Source organism: Epinephelus lanceolatus, chromosome 13 (assembly GCF_041903045.1).
Source record: "Epinephelus lanceolatus isolate andai-2023 chromosome 13, ASM4190304v1, whole genome shotgun sequence".
Lineage (NCBI taxonomy): Eukaryota > Metazoa > Chordata > Actinopteri > Perciformes > Serranidae > Epinephelus > Epinephelus lanceolatus.
In genome coordinates, this window is record NC_135746.1 from 29,877,030 (window position 1) to 29,890,963 (window position 13,934).

A 13,934-nucleotide genomic window follows, 5' to 3' on the forward strand; every position below is an offset into this window, starting at 1 on the left:
ATACATTAATGTAGTTACTGGGCTGAAAAAATATTTTAGAAGTATTTATGTGAATGAAATAAATATGATTTATAAAATATTTTGATTGTTCTCATTTTCTTATCTTCTTAACTTGTCCTGAGCCAGAAAACAACCTTGTCCCTGACAATTCACAACAATTAAATGTGTTAGAGGGCTTCAAAATCTAAAACTAACAGTACTGTATGTACTGATAACATCAGTGTAAAAATGTACTGCTATAATCATCTTTGTTTTAAAATATATTTTTGTGAAAATGTTAGCCCTTAACAGATGTGTCCCAGATTTTTTGTGAACTCCGTCTGATTTCTACAAAAACATAATTTAGGTCAGATCAGGTATAAAAGGGGATAGCTATACCCTAAGGACTCCAGTCTCACTTCCTGGTTTCCAAAAAGAAATGCTGCTCAAGTACTGGTAAGCTTTTTATTTTTTGATAAATTCACTAATCAATACCGCTATCAGGAGTGTCTAAACCATAACAGGTCAACTCTGCAGCCCTCCAAAATCAAAACTAAAAAAGAATTATGGTTTAAAGGAGTTTTTTGTTTAGAATTAAGGAAACTCTTAGCAGCTTTAAAAAATAAAATAAAATACCCCTTTTAAATATTAAATCATTGGGATGGTGGCCCATTGCAAGTTATGACAGTCAAGACTTTGATCTTTTGAATAATCTTTTCCAGCTTAATTTAAAGAGGCAACAGATAGCATCTTTTCCTAAGTATATCATTATGAAAATAATGTGGGTTGCACAGGGTAGTGGTCACAGTAAAATCAGCGTTTACATAGGTTACTTAGTGGCTCTGCAATCTTTGCAATAAGCTTCTACAACCAGGGGCGAAATTTCGTGGAAAAAAATCTGCTTTACGGCAGGAAACGCGTCATGTATTGCAAAACTGGTCGGTCAGCCAATCAGGGACTAGAGCTGGTCATTATGAGGAGTTGGGCACGAGATAGTTGAGTCACGAGCTCAATGGCAGACGGACAAAGTTTGGAGACAAGAGTGATAAGAGGAAAAACAGAGTAAACCTCAGTCAGGCGTTCAAGAGATGGAGGGAGTTCCGTGACCAAAGAGGCTTCAAAACTGATGTCCAGCTAGCTTTCTTTCTAATGGATCAATAAGTAACACAGCTAAATGTTAGCTAGACGAGAGAGGACTGTACTGTACTGGCTGCTAGTTAATTCCTAGCTGGCCAGCATCGCAAATCGCAGCAACCAGGGACCGGGTAGTGAGTGTTTGTCAGCTGACATCCTCGTTGCCATTCTACGGCAGCACTCGGACAGTGATACATTTGTTTTTTCTTCAGATAAATCTGATAATTGTTGCTCGGTCTCTTTACTCATTTATTTAGTATAGTGTCCACACACCTTCTCATTCTACATATACATAGAGGTATACCGGTGGCTTTACAGCCTACATTTTATTGATTATCTCTGATCCCCACAGTCAATTTGGTCGTTGCGACAGTGCGCGCAACACCGCTGACGCTAGGTGGCGCCAAGCTAAAAAAAACCCAAATCTATCTGTTGCCTCTTTAAGAGTAAATATAAAAAAATAAGTAAGGTTTTGTCCTAATTCTCAAGAATGAGTGCTCTAGATTATAGAAGCTAGCTAGCTAGCTAACTAGTGCTGTATATCAAATCGCGTACTTCTGTACTTACACTTAATATATTAAGCACATAACTGCGTTCAAACTGAGAAGTATGGAAAAATGCAGTGCACTATGAGTATCCAGATGGTGCACTCAAAACAGTCAAGAAGTGGAGTGTGGAACTATGGACACTTCTCACCCTCAATGGTCGCCATTTTGGCTACATAGCGGAAGGGGAGGGACCACTTTTCAAACTGGAAATGGTGGCCGAGGACTGTGCGACCGTGGATGTCGCTGCATTGTACAAATATACATGTATTTTTTGCACTAAGCACTACTATACTGTTGTCGGGTATAAGCCAGCAGTATGTTTGTTGGGTTAATTTAGCAGTCTGTAATGCTTTGGTACCGCGAACGATAACACGAATGTTAATGCTAGTTTGCTAACTGGCTAACAGCTGCGGTCGTCATTTCCGGTAAGTGCACAACAGCCATGTTTGGTTTGAAACAACACTATCCTGTCAAAATTCATGCACTACACCAGTAAGTACATAGTGCACATAGTATACTACATGAAAGCATATTAGTGTAAGTACACGATTTGAGACACAGCATAACTAGTTAGCTAGCTAGTAACTAGCTTAGTTTGTTACCAATTTCTATGGTTAGAAGGCTACATGGAGTGATACAGTATTGTGTAAGGGAACTAAAATTAGGCGTCACTGCTGTTATATATGGTTATTATATCACAACTAACAACCAGTCAGATTATTTGATCTGCCTTATCGGTTTTATAAGGAGAGATATGTATTAGAGGTCATGATTTTACTTTTGAGTACATTTTAAGGCCATAGTTTGTGGTGCTGCAGTATTAGATTGTATTATGTTGTAAGATGTTCCCACAACATATTAGACTTTTTTTTCACAAAGACACAAGGCTACAAGAACAAGCAACATTCAGTGCTATTAAAATGTTTCTGTGAATCAGATAAATCCACTAAAGAGCACACGTTATCAATTCTCAGATAATTCTCTGAATTGCACATGCTTCTATCCCACTTTGCTATTTGCGTTTGGGTTACTTATCTACACTATGCATCTGTTTCTTACTTCCTTTTGCTGTTGTCGCACTTCAGTTTCTATAAAATACAAACAGAAGTCTATCATTTGTTATCTTGATGCTTCAAAATGTACAAGTGTTGTTATCCATCTCTCTACCTTTAAAGGGGGTTTGAAGATGATACCTGTAGGTGAATAGTCGGAATCATTGTGTCATTTTAAACAGGAACAGTACGCAACCTGTCTGTGGCAGGACGGCAATGTTGCAATAATTATTAAAAGAGGCACTGTTGTGGTCAGAGGTGCAATACACCAAGTGTCTAAATGTGCTTACTTTGTTTAGACATGTGGTTTGTTGCAGAATCTATGCGGCATTGCTCTTTTGTGCAATATAACACTTTGTCTGGGAGAGAGCGTGACAAAGTGGTAAAACTTTGTCATGCTCAAAGAGTTCACTTTCAGCAGACAGAACAAACAGTTTGAAAGAAAATTTCTGTCTGTCAAGGTTTCTCTAAGACAACTACATGGTGCAATGTATAAATAAAGTTGAATCCCAGGACTGGAACTTACATTAACAATGTTTTAGTGTTCATTATCTTATAAAGATTGTTTGGCAAAAGGTGTAAAAGGGTATTTGAGTCAAACTAGAGAAACCTTCAACACCTTGGAGGGTTGAGAAATCACTTCAACACTGTTTGCACTTCTAGTTCTTCCCTAAAACCAGCTTCTACCATGTTTCAAAGAAGATGTGATTGAGAAAGATGACTTCAACCATAGCTTCATGTCACTGCAATTTAGACATGATTGATGATAGATACTTCAACTGAACTGCTGAGTATAGTACTGACTGATATATTTCCCAGAAATATTTCCGAAGAGTGGAGAAAAAACTATGTTCAAAAGTCACGTCCAGTCATATGAATTTGACTTAACTTAAACAATGTAATTTAATTTCTTCATTATGAATACACAAGCATCATTTCCTGCTGCACTTTTTTCTGGTTTAAAGGAAAACAGCCAAATGATTATTTTATATCAATTACTCAAACTGTGTTATGTTGAATTGCCTTCAGTGAGCTAAGAATCTAAAAACGGGGAAGTTTTGAGGAATTGAAGTAATTGGGGCTGTTCTCAACAACAAAAACTATATCAAAACAAACACCTCACACAACTCGTGAATCATAATCCAAGTCTCATTTATTACTACTCTCTCATTTAGTAAATAGTCAGTCCTTTCTAGAGGGGAAGTAAATGGAAAGTGAAGCTTTAGGCCCAGCCACATCAAACCAACATCTAAGAACTAGTAGTGACAAAGGGCCAGTGTTGCATTGCCTAACATCGCTTGGGTCTAAACCAAAAAGTTGCACCTGAGCACTCCGCAAAGACTAATGCAAACGACCAACTAGCATGTATGTTCTCTGCCTGCATGAGAGGAAATAACTTTCCATAAGAGCAGGTTGGTGGTCTGTATTTGTCATTAAAAACAGGAAACTAGAAGACCAACAGGAATGTTGAAAGAACAAAGGATATTTACTGTGAGCTGGCAAACAACAACACAAACCATCATGAACCTTTTCTGTTAAAGAGCTCAATGGCTTCAAACATAGTCTTACCTAATATAACAAGTTTATTTTGATCTCATGTCCTCTTGACTTTAGCTGTTTGTTTGCTCTCTTCACTAACGTTCCTCTTCTCATGGAGTGAGCTGAACTGCCAATCAGAGTGATGACTGATGGGCTCCGCCATCTCTGACGCTGATTCAACATAATCGGCCAAAAAAAAAAAAGTCAACAAGGACCAACTAGTGCCAACAGTGCAGGACAAACCACGAAAACTAGGGCTGCAGATGCTCACCGACAGCCCGACAGTAACCAGGGACCACTAGTCAGCTTGGTACAGTATGTCAGAGTCCTTTTCTAAAATCTCTTCAAAAGAACATGGGAGCGACTGGTCTACAACTGCTTCGGTCAGTTAGTTTATCTGTGGTATTGTGTGACTCTGCTGAACCTGGACTAAGCCTTTACAATACACACGATCACCTATGACTTAAACTCATAAAGACTTCTCTGTTTTTGGATTCTTCGTTCAACGGAGGCACGCCAGAATTCAGTGTAACATTTAGTGATAAACAAATGGTCATTTAGGGGGTGAAGTAGACCTTTAACCTCATCCCCATTCATCATAATTTACACTTGAAGGCACGTAATGAACCTTCTGTGATCAAAATGAATGTACATGCAGTACTAACTATATTCTATACAAGCTTTTTGTTTTTATAGTTCTTTGTCCTTCTGTCTATATAACATCAACATGATCTTGTACCAACAGAACTCTATTATTAACTCTATGTCATTTTCCTTAAAGAACCAGTTTTCTAAGTCCTGTTGTCACCATATCCAAAAATAAAGCCAGACATGTGCAGGCATGATGGTTTTGTTAGGACAGCCAGCTGAGGAATTTCACAAGCATTTCTCCTCCTGGAAAACACCGTGAATGGACAACTTTCCAGTTCTGTGTATGTGATACAGAAACTGAAAAGAGCATGACGCCTTCTCTTATCAGTCACCTGCTTCAACAAAAGTTTGCTTTAAAATGTTGTAAGAAGGCGTTGAAACCAGTATCCTCTATGCTGTGAATCTGAGAAAGTTAAACCCATCTCTTTAAACCACACCTCCAGCCTACAACTACTTCTTCCTCTCTGAAGAATCAGAAGCAGCCTCACATAAAAAGGACTAACACACTCACTGAGACAGGGTGTTTTCTCTCCTCTATATTCAGTGCTTTTTTTTTTCCTTTTCAGTTCATGCTGTCTCCTCAGCATGTTTTGGCACAGCCAGCCAGGTCATGATAGAGCTCCAGAATCACTGTAAGGCTCTCAGAAGGGGACTGTTGAATTTGACGGATCAGAGTGAGAAGGGGAATCAGTGCCTGAGGAGAGAAGATTCCAAGTCAGAGGCAGCTACAACCACCTCCAAAATGAAGAATTTAACTTTGTGATGCCTGCCTGGAAACACTTTTAACCCTTATCCTTCCTACTGCTTTTGTATTACATTAAATAGGACTACTTTGACTACTGTAAAAGTATTGCTACTTTCAAGACGGTTATGTTCAGCCAGCGAAACATGTCTACAAATTCAACGATTGACCACTGCAAAGCACCCACTAATGTCACATACCAAATCCTCTCCTGGGTGATGGCTGGAGAGTTCGTGCTGGGTCTGCCGCTCAACCTGTCGGTCCTCTACATCTTCATCTTCAGGTATGAGAAAACACAATCTCTCTATCACTGCCCTTTGCCCTATTTTCTGAAAGTGCTCAAAAGCAGTACGTAGATTAGAGTGGTCAGTGAGAATTCAGAGAAAGCATTCAGAGATGGAAACTTTCAACTTTCAGCCAAAAAGTTGAAAGTGATAATTAATGTATGCACGACTCATCGGCTGAGAATTTCCACATGCCTCACTGGGTGATTTAAACCTTGATAACACAAGAGGGTCAATAAGGTCACTTGGCAGCAGCCTTAATAAGTCAGGATGATTTTAAGCTACTACTACTAGATGGTGGTGGTGAGCATTTTACCCGCTGTGATCAGTTTAAGTTGTGTCTTAATTCAGTGAATCACGTCATACATTTTTAGTACCACTGTAGTTTCATGACTGCTAGGAAGAAATCCTAAAAGATGCATGCTCACACCAGTGAGTCGAAGGAGAGGCAGTGAGAACATCCTGTTTGGATTCTCATGTGTTGGCAAAATCTGTTTATTAACAGGGAATTTCACTGATGGAAAACACTGACCTTATCTACAAACTTACACACATTCCCAAAGTGGGTCTTTTAGGTTGTATAGGGTTCATGCACCTAATTTCAAATTGCTGTAATAAGACAAAAAAAACATGTGTAGTGATGTTAGTTCTTTTTATAGTTACATCACTTGTGAACCAAATCATATTAACCCCTGGTGAATTCTTCTTTTTCACTGAGTCTTTTTTAAACAAGAGGAGCTGTGTGTGTGCTAATCTTGGCCCAGTTGTTCAGAAGTAATCTGATCGGATTTTGGATTGGATCAAATCTTGAAAATGTGCTGTTTAAAAGAAGATATTGATTCTGAAATTGGACTAGTTCACTCAGTCTTGGTTTTGATCTGGATCAAACCATCAGTATGTGTTGCTCAAAACGTTATGTAGGATTGGGACACCTTAATCTAAAAAGCCAGGATCATCCTGATTCCGGCAGAAGGGTGGATTCATGGTGCATTCAAGGAACAAAATGTAATAAAATGTTTAAATTTGTCAAATATATATACATTTATTTATATATTTGAACTGAATTGCTACCTAGAGTATTAAGCCTTTCAGTAAAGTAAATTTTGACCCCATGAAATAATTCCCCAAATAGCTGTAAATATCTAACAAAAATTACTTAACTTACTTAACATGCATCACTATATTAGAGCCCGACCTATACTGTATTTTTGAGGCGGATGCCAATACAGTAAAAAAGTCTGATACTGGTATATCAGCCAATATCACATATATATTATATATGAATACAAAAACACACATATTTTACAGTTTAGCAATAAACTTTACTATTATAAATGACATCAGTGTACTGAAATAGTAGACCTCAATGGTGGTTTAATAATTATAAACTATCCCAAGTGTCTTTTTGCTGCATTATGTTCCGTAAAGAAAAAAAAAACAATTAAAAATAAAAAGCACCGATACTGATATATCTGTGACGGGCTAGTATTGGCTGATTTTATCGTCAGGCTCTATACTTTATTTTAACTACAATGACAATGTTTAATGTAGTGTCTAAACATTGCATCCCCATGCTGTTTTCTGTCTCTTTAAATAAAAGCACATCAATGTGGCCCCATTCAACCTGTTGTTCTTTACATAGCTAGTAGCCTACACTGTGATATGTAGTCCTATTTAGATTACTGATATATTGGGATTTGTTAATCTTGAACAGTTTGGATCCAGATCAGGGTGGGCCAGATCAGTGTTGCTTTGAAAACTCGCACAAAAGTGAGATGGATTATCTGATCCTAGATAGTAAAACATGGCATGTCCAAATCTGGATCACTGTTATACAGATTAAAGGTTTTGAACAACTAGGCCAGATAAATGGATAGACGTATGGCATGTGGAACATTCTGTGCTGTAGATAAAGAGTATCTCTGACAGTGCTGAAAAGGCAGAGAGTTTTCTCTTTGGAACCATTGTCTGTTTCCATCACTGAAATATACGATGCACAAAGAAAAGTAGTGGCATTTATGAAATACTAAGAAATAAAAGATAAACGATTAGGCATGGTGAGTCAGTCTGATAAGTGAATAGTCACACACACAGAGGCGTGCCGAGATTCTGATCGGCGTAACAGGCTTTCCGCTCTGTTATGATTACTCTTGCTGCAGAGTAAACTTTGCAACTGTGAAGCAAATAACTGTTTTGTCATTTACTTCCTCTTTAGGTTCAAATTCTGGAAGAACAAAAGTGTCTTCCTGTTCAATATTGTGGTTGCTGACTTCTTGCTGGTGGCGTGTCTTCCTGCCAAGGTCTACCATTACTATCATGGCCAGAGACGCAGCCCGAATAAAGTGCTGTGCAAGACAATGCTGTTTATGCTGTTTCTCAACCGAGGGGCCAGCATCGCCTTCCTCATCACCCTCTCCCTCGACCGCTACTTCAACGTGGTACATCTTGGGAGGAAGAATTTTGTCAAGGTGCTGAAGAAAAGTCCTCAGATCTCCATCATCATATGGCTCCTCTTGCTGCCCCTGACGATCCCCACTATGGTTAACACCTTTGAGTGTTGCAACAGCCACGGCCGCAAAGTCGAGACTTTTTCTCATGATGTGACAGACACCTTCAGAGAGGTATTGTTATGGTTACTTTTGCTCTGATTCAGATATTGCAGTAGTGATAGCTGTAAATATTTTGGTGACTGTGACATGGAAACCAAAGAGGCTTTAATCATCACATGGGGTCATAAATAATAGCCCAATTTAAACCAACCCTGCCGAAGCTAACCGCTTTCAACACTTACTAAGAACTAGAGTTATTTACCCTTCCTCATACCTGTATGCAGACTTCCCATAAAGCTGACAGCCATTACAGTTTAATAGCTTTAATGGTTAATCTAATTCCCCTAGTTCCCTGACTAACAGCTTGCCACAGGCAGCATAAACAAACCTGTCTGGGCATCACAGCATCTTAAATTCTTAAAATGTTATATTTTGTTTGACGAGTCCATTAACTGGCATGTCGATCAACAGAAAAATAATCTACAACTATTTTAATTAATCATCTAATTCAAATTTAAAGCAAAAATCCACCCTCAGATGTGATTATTTGTTGGTTTTCTTTACTGCACAGTATCTTTGTGTTTTGGGCTGTTGCTTAGACAAAACAAGACAAGTGAAGACTTGAAGATAAGAGTTTGAGATGACTAGGACTGCTGAGGAGTAAAATTGAGATATCAGTCAGAAAGCTCAGCACCTAACAAATAATCTTTGATGAAGGGATATGGATAACTAACTCTGTCAACTGTCTGTATGAGGTATCACATTCATAGTCGCTTTTCTTTTCTTTTCAAGGTGGTCTACTTCACCCAGATCATCATCCCCTTCATTATCCTCATCTACTGCACGGTGCGCATCGTCCACCGGCTGAGGAGGAAGACAGTCGGGGAAAAGACAAAACTGAGGAGAGCTGTGTGCGTGGTCATGTCTGTTGTCGTTGTCTTCTCCATCTGTTTCCTGCCCAGCACCATAGCCAGAGCGGTGCTGCTGGGTGTCAGGCTGAAGGAAATGCAGACCACAGAAGACGTTGTGGTGCAGGTCTACGACAGCCTCATGGTTTTGTCTTATATTGACTGCCTGCTGGACCCGCTGGTCTACTGCTTCTGCCACTCAGGGTTTAAAGATGCTTACGTATCCGTCTTCTGTCCCTCGTGTCTTCAGAAGAAACTGAAAAATACTGACTTTGGTTTAGGAACGACAACAACGACGACGCTTTCTAATTCTGGAGGCAGAAAAATTTCGATGCCGATATTAGAGACATGATTGGTCCACCCACACAGGTGCTTTCAGCTAACCTGAAAGATTAGACTTTTCTCTGAAAGTGTTGACTGGAGTCCGCCCATTGCCCCGCCTCCACCACAGAGTAACTCATCTGTGGTTTTAACCATCATCTGATCAAAAAAGCACTGATATAAATGCAACTTGTGCTCATGCTGGAGCTGTTTGTTTTTTTTGGGCGCAGATGTTCCACTCTGTATGCATGCATGCTTCTTTATGTGTCATCTGCTGAAATATTTCGCATTGTAATTCCCTTAAGTTTTTAATATCCTTCTATTAGAGTTAGAGAGACTGTCTTTCAAACATTTCAAGAACAAGTCATTGCGAGTTAAAGTTTAATGCTTTCGATTGTTCACTGCACATAAATAACAGAAGATAGGCGCAACAAAACAAAGTAGTCAGAGAACAAGTCAGGGAGGTGCCAGTCAAGACTGAATAGATGTATATACAGTCCTGTGGAAATGGTTGGTCGGGGCTAGAACATTAACAGGGACTAGAAGTAGGAATCTCCACGCACCTCACAATTCTGTTCCAAGGATTCAATTTATTTTCCCTGTGTGTCTACTTGCTACTGTTAAAACATAGTGTATTTGTAATGCTCCATTATTACATTTAAACAGATGAATTTACTTACAATATCTTTTATCAATACAAGATAATGCAGCTTGTATTAAGCTGTAGTAATACTGCTTTTAAGCCAGACTGTGCCGGACGTATTGTATCCATCTGCGGTTGCTCAAGCTCAGTCCTTCTGACCAAACCTAAAGAACTAGCCTAGCTGTGAACGCAAACACAACGCACTTGTTTTATGTCTATTACTATTCACCGGCCATTTGGTTTAGTCAGAAGGATGGCACAGCCAGGCCTTACAAAATTGTTACAGGTGATCATAATGCCAAGCGTTGGGTTTTAAATTTCCGGTTATTGACTTTCCTGCACTGAGACTTGCAATAAGGACACAAAATGAGTAGCATCCGCTTGTAAAATGCTAGTAAAATATGCCAGTGGTTGCTAGATTTGCGTCACTCACCAGCCAAAAATTTGCACCCTGATTGTGATGCATCTAAATCGGCACCTCCAGCCATTTAAAAGAGGGTAAGGTGGCAGAGGGAAAGCTGTCTCCAACAAGGAGGTAGAGATATGAAGCAATTGCTGCACAAGTGCATGTTCGCAGATTCGTCTCTGCTGTGCTGAGTTCACTGTGTTGAGCTTCTGGTAGTTGCCGCCTGGATTAGGCCGATCAGATAGAGGGCATCACAGAGGCAGAAAGGAGACAAGATGGAGGAGATGATAATGTTGGTGTCTGAATACCTGGAGTTACGGTGCTAGAAACTTGTAAGGATAACCAGAAGAAAAACTGGGCCTGGGTTAGCATTTGCACCAAACGTCAGGTGACTGGTAAATTGTCCAAATTGTCCCCCCCACACCCCTAGCAGGGACATGTAAAATATTGAAATACTGTCTGACTGGTCCACTCATACAGTATGGCTTCATATTATGCGTCTGCTGCCTGATTTAATGTAAAATGTAATTTGCAAAATCATTTATAAGGGTGTAACACAATGAGCTAGATGTAAATTTACTTTTCAGCTGCATGCTTTAAATACTACAACTTAAATATATATTTTTATATCATTTTTTACTTTAATGTATTTAGGCATTTTAAATTATTTGGATTTCATTTAAACCAGGTGTTCAGATGATACAGCATTTCCTTTGTGATTAAATTTTACTGCGTATGATGGCTGCTGCAACAACTGCAAAGTAGTACAGTACAGTATAGACTGTACAGTGTTTGCAGAGCTCTCATTCATCACTCAGGAAACGCTATATCTCTAAGTTTATCACCAGTACCTCAAACCAGTTGTACCTGTCCTCACTGTGAGACATATTGTGAACTTCAAACTGTTTTCTACCATTAATCAAAGATGTATATAAACATTTCAATACCTCACAGTTGCTTCTTGCAGTTTTTGGAAGGCATTTTGTTTTAGGGTTGTATTCATACTTCCCACCTACAAATGTTGTGTAACTAATTATTCATGTTGCTGCCTCTTATAACGAGAGTAAACTGGCGTGTGTACATTCTGGTGTTTAAAGGAGGTTAAAAAATGATGTCCAACAGTGTGGACTGCAGAAACCTGGGAGGAAACTGTCCTCATTCACACTGTAAACAATTCTGCAACATTGATTATCAAAATTGAATCATTTGTATAAGACTCAACTACTAACTGCAGGTCTCTGTATATTGTTGCTGTAAATAAACAGAGCACAGATGATACGGTTACCACAAGTGCACCGTGGTAGTTTTACAGAGTCTGAAAGAGAGGGGTGTTGTACTTTCCCAGCAAAACATGACCGAAAGATGGAGACATCTGATAGCTACAAGACGTGCAATGCACAAACACGCAAAGCTCTTTTTGTAAAACCATGTTCCTCTTTTTCTAATGGCGTAACGTTACGCCGAACAAGCACAAAAAGCGACACATATCCTAATCCCCTATCCAAATCCCTTTTGTACCCTCCTACATCAGTTGCAAATTCCAAAAAAATCCAGTCACACTTTAACCCTGAAGTAATCTGCAATAGGTCAATTATACCTCCATTTCTGTGTGTCTTGTGTCTGAGACTCAGTGTATACATGCATTAGCCCCTCTTTTTAACCCTTTTTTTCTATTATGTCTGAAGCATTTCGAGATGTGTGTTCTTGGCTGTGGGCAGGCTGTGTAGATGTTGCAACAGGAGAGCTGGTGGTGGCTGTCAAGTTGAGGCTCGCAGCCTCAGAGCAGGAACATTACAGCAGCAAAAACAACAACAGAGAGCATAAGTACGAAAACAAAGATAAACAAACCCTGAACCCAGAAAAACACTGAACATCAGTGTTATTGCTGCCACCTTCTTTGCAGATTGGCTCCACGCCCTGTCTGCTTTTTAAAAGCCTGTAATGGCTTAATGTCTCAGAGTGAATGCAGTATTAAGGAATTTAGCTCATAAAAACAAGTGACGTGTTGAGTTGGAAACCTGATGAATTTAGGGCAAGGAGAGAAAGGGTAACAACAGACTTCATGTTGTTGTTTTAATTAGACAGTTCCATCTTCATTATGGACACTGGCCAAACTAAAAGATCACAATACACATCAAACACACTACTCCCAAATATGGTTCCTGTGGTTTTAGGTAGTTTTTTTTACACGCTGTGTGTTCAAGTGTTTATTTTTCTGATAAGTTTGGTTATAACTAGTCATTTGATGCTGTAAAAAGTGGGTTTGATGTCATGATTGCAGGAAGAAGGGGAGATGCGTTGTCTATTTTATGCACAGTCATTGCTTCCTACACAGTATTTAGTGCCAATGTACATGCCTTAACTAAGAATAGGCTCAAATGCAAAGACCATTCTCGAGATTTAACAAATCAATATTGGATCATTCAAACAAAAAACGCAATTTATCAGAAAATCAACTTCTTAATCCAGCCTTAAACGGGAGGGTGTCCTTTCCCAACACTGACCTGTTCCTAGTAGTGCCAGCAGGCTACAGTGCTCCTGTAGCACCTTGTGGATCTGCTCAATTTGCTGCTGAACCACTTCACATGGATGATCTGGTGCCTGCCAACACATAAACATTAACAGCTAGACCAGTAGAAGAAAACAGAACATGTTCCAATAACTGTGGGAGGCAGATACTTCAGGAGAAGCAATAATCTGATGTTCTACTGCTATCTAGTGGCAAGACATGAGCTAGTACAAGTGGGCATGCCTGATTACTTGAACAGTATTGAGTAAAATATATTCCCAACAAATATCATTTATCAAAAGGAAAATGCTCAATCGGATTTGGGATCTGGGGAATGAGCTCTTTGTCATGTTCCTCGGGCCATTCCTGAGCCGTTTTTTGTAGTGTAGCATGATGCATTGTCCTGCTGGGAGGGCACTGCAATCAGGGAGTGCCCTTGCCATGATGAGGTGGAGGATGTGGTTTTAAACGGTGTTTGGACTAGTGGTGCATGTCAAGTGGCATCCAAAGGAATGCCAGGACCCAGGGTCTCCCAGCAGATCATTGCATTGTAATGAGATAATCAATGTTATTCAATTCACCTGTCACTGGTTTTAATGTTGTGACTGATCGGTGTGTAAATATATGTTCAGTGATGGACTCCTGTGGATGTACAAATGATGAACATGC

General features: G+C 39.4%; 2 protein-coding genes across 4 annotated transcripts in view; one reads left to right on the top strand and one right to left on the bottom strand.

The window, feature by feature from the left end:
• The window catches only part of LOC117270953 (uncharacterized), a 54,794-nt gene that overhangs the window by 38,570 nt on the left and 2,290 nt on the right, over positions 1-13,934 (bottom strand). For all 3 annotated transcript variants that reach the window (XR_004502842.2, XM_033648988.2, XM_033648994.2), the window contains exon 3: positions 13,261-13,357. Coding sequence is in view for 2 of the 3 variants with exons in the window: in XM_033648988.2 (XP_033504879.2) it covers positions 13,261-13,357 (97 nt within the window). In the remaining variant the exon portion in view is untranslated. The remainder of the gene's footprint in view (positions 1-13,260; positions 13,358-13,934) is intronic.
• On the top strand, positions 5,366-12,040 carry LOC117270956 (12-(S)-hydroxy-5,8,10,14-eicosatetraenoic acid receptor-like). The gene is made up of 3 exons (XM_033648996.2): positions 5,366-5,928; positions 8,145-8,550; positions 9,271-12,040. The coding sequence occupies exons 1-3, from the start codon at positions 5,774-5,776 to the stop codon at positions 9,736-9,738; spliced, it is 1,029 nt and encodes a 342-aa protein (XP_033504887.1). The 5' UTR covers positions 5,366-5,773; the 3' UTR covers positions 9,739-12,040.

Excerpts from the sequence above, each read along its gene's own strand:
- LOC117270956 (XM_033648996.2), top strand. The coding sequence starts at position 5,774 with ATGTTCAGCCAGCGAAACATGTCTACAAATTCAACGATTGACCACTGC. Across the intron at positions 5,929-8,144 it reads CTCTACATCTTCATCTTCAG|GTTCAAATTCTGGAAGAACA; the intron begins GTATGAGAAAAC and ends CTTCCTCTTTAG. Across the intron at positions 8,551-9,270 it reads TGACAGACACCTTCAGAGAG|GTGGTCTACTTCACCCAGAT; the intron begins GTATTGTTATGG and ends TTTCTTTTCAAG.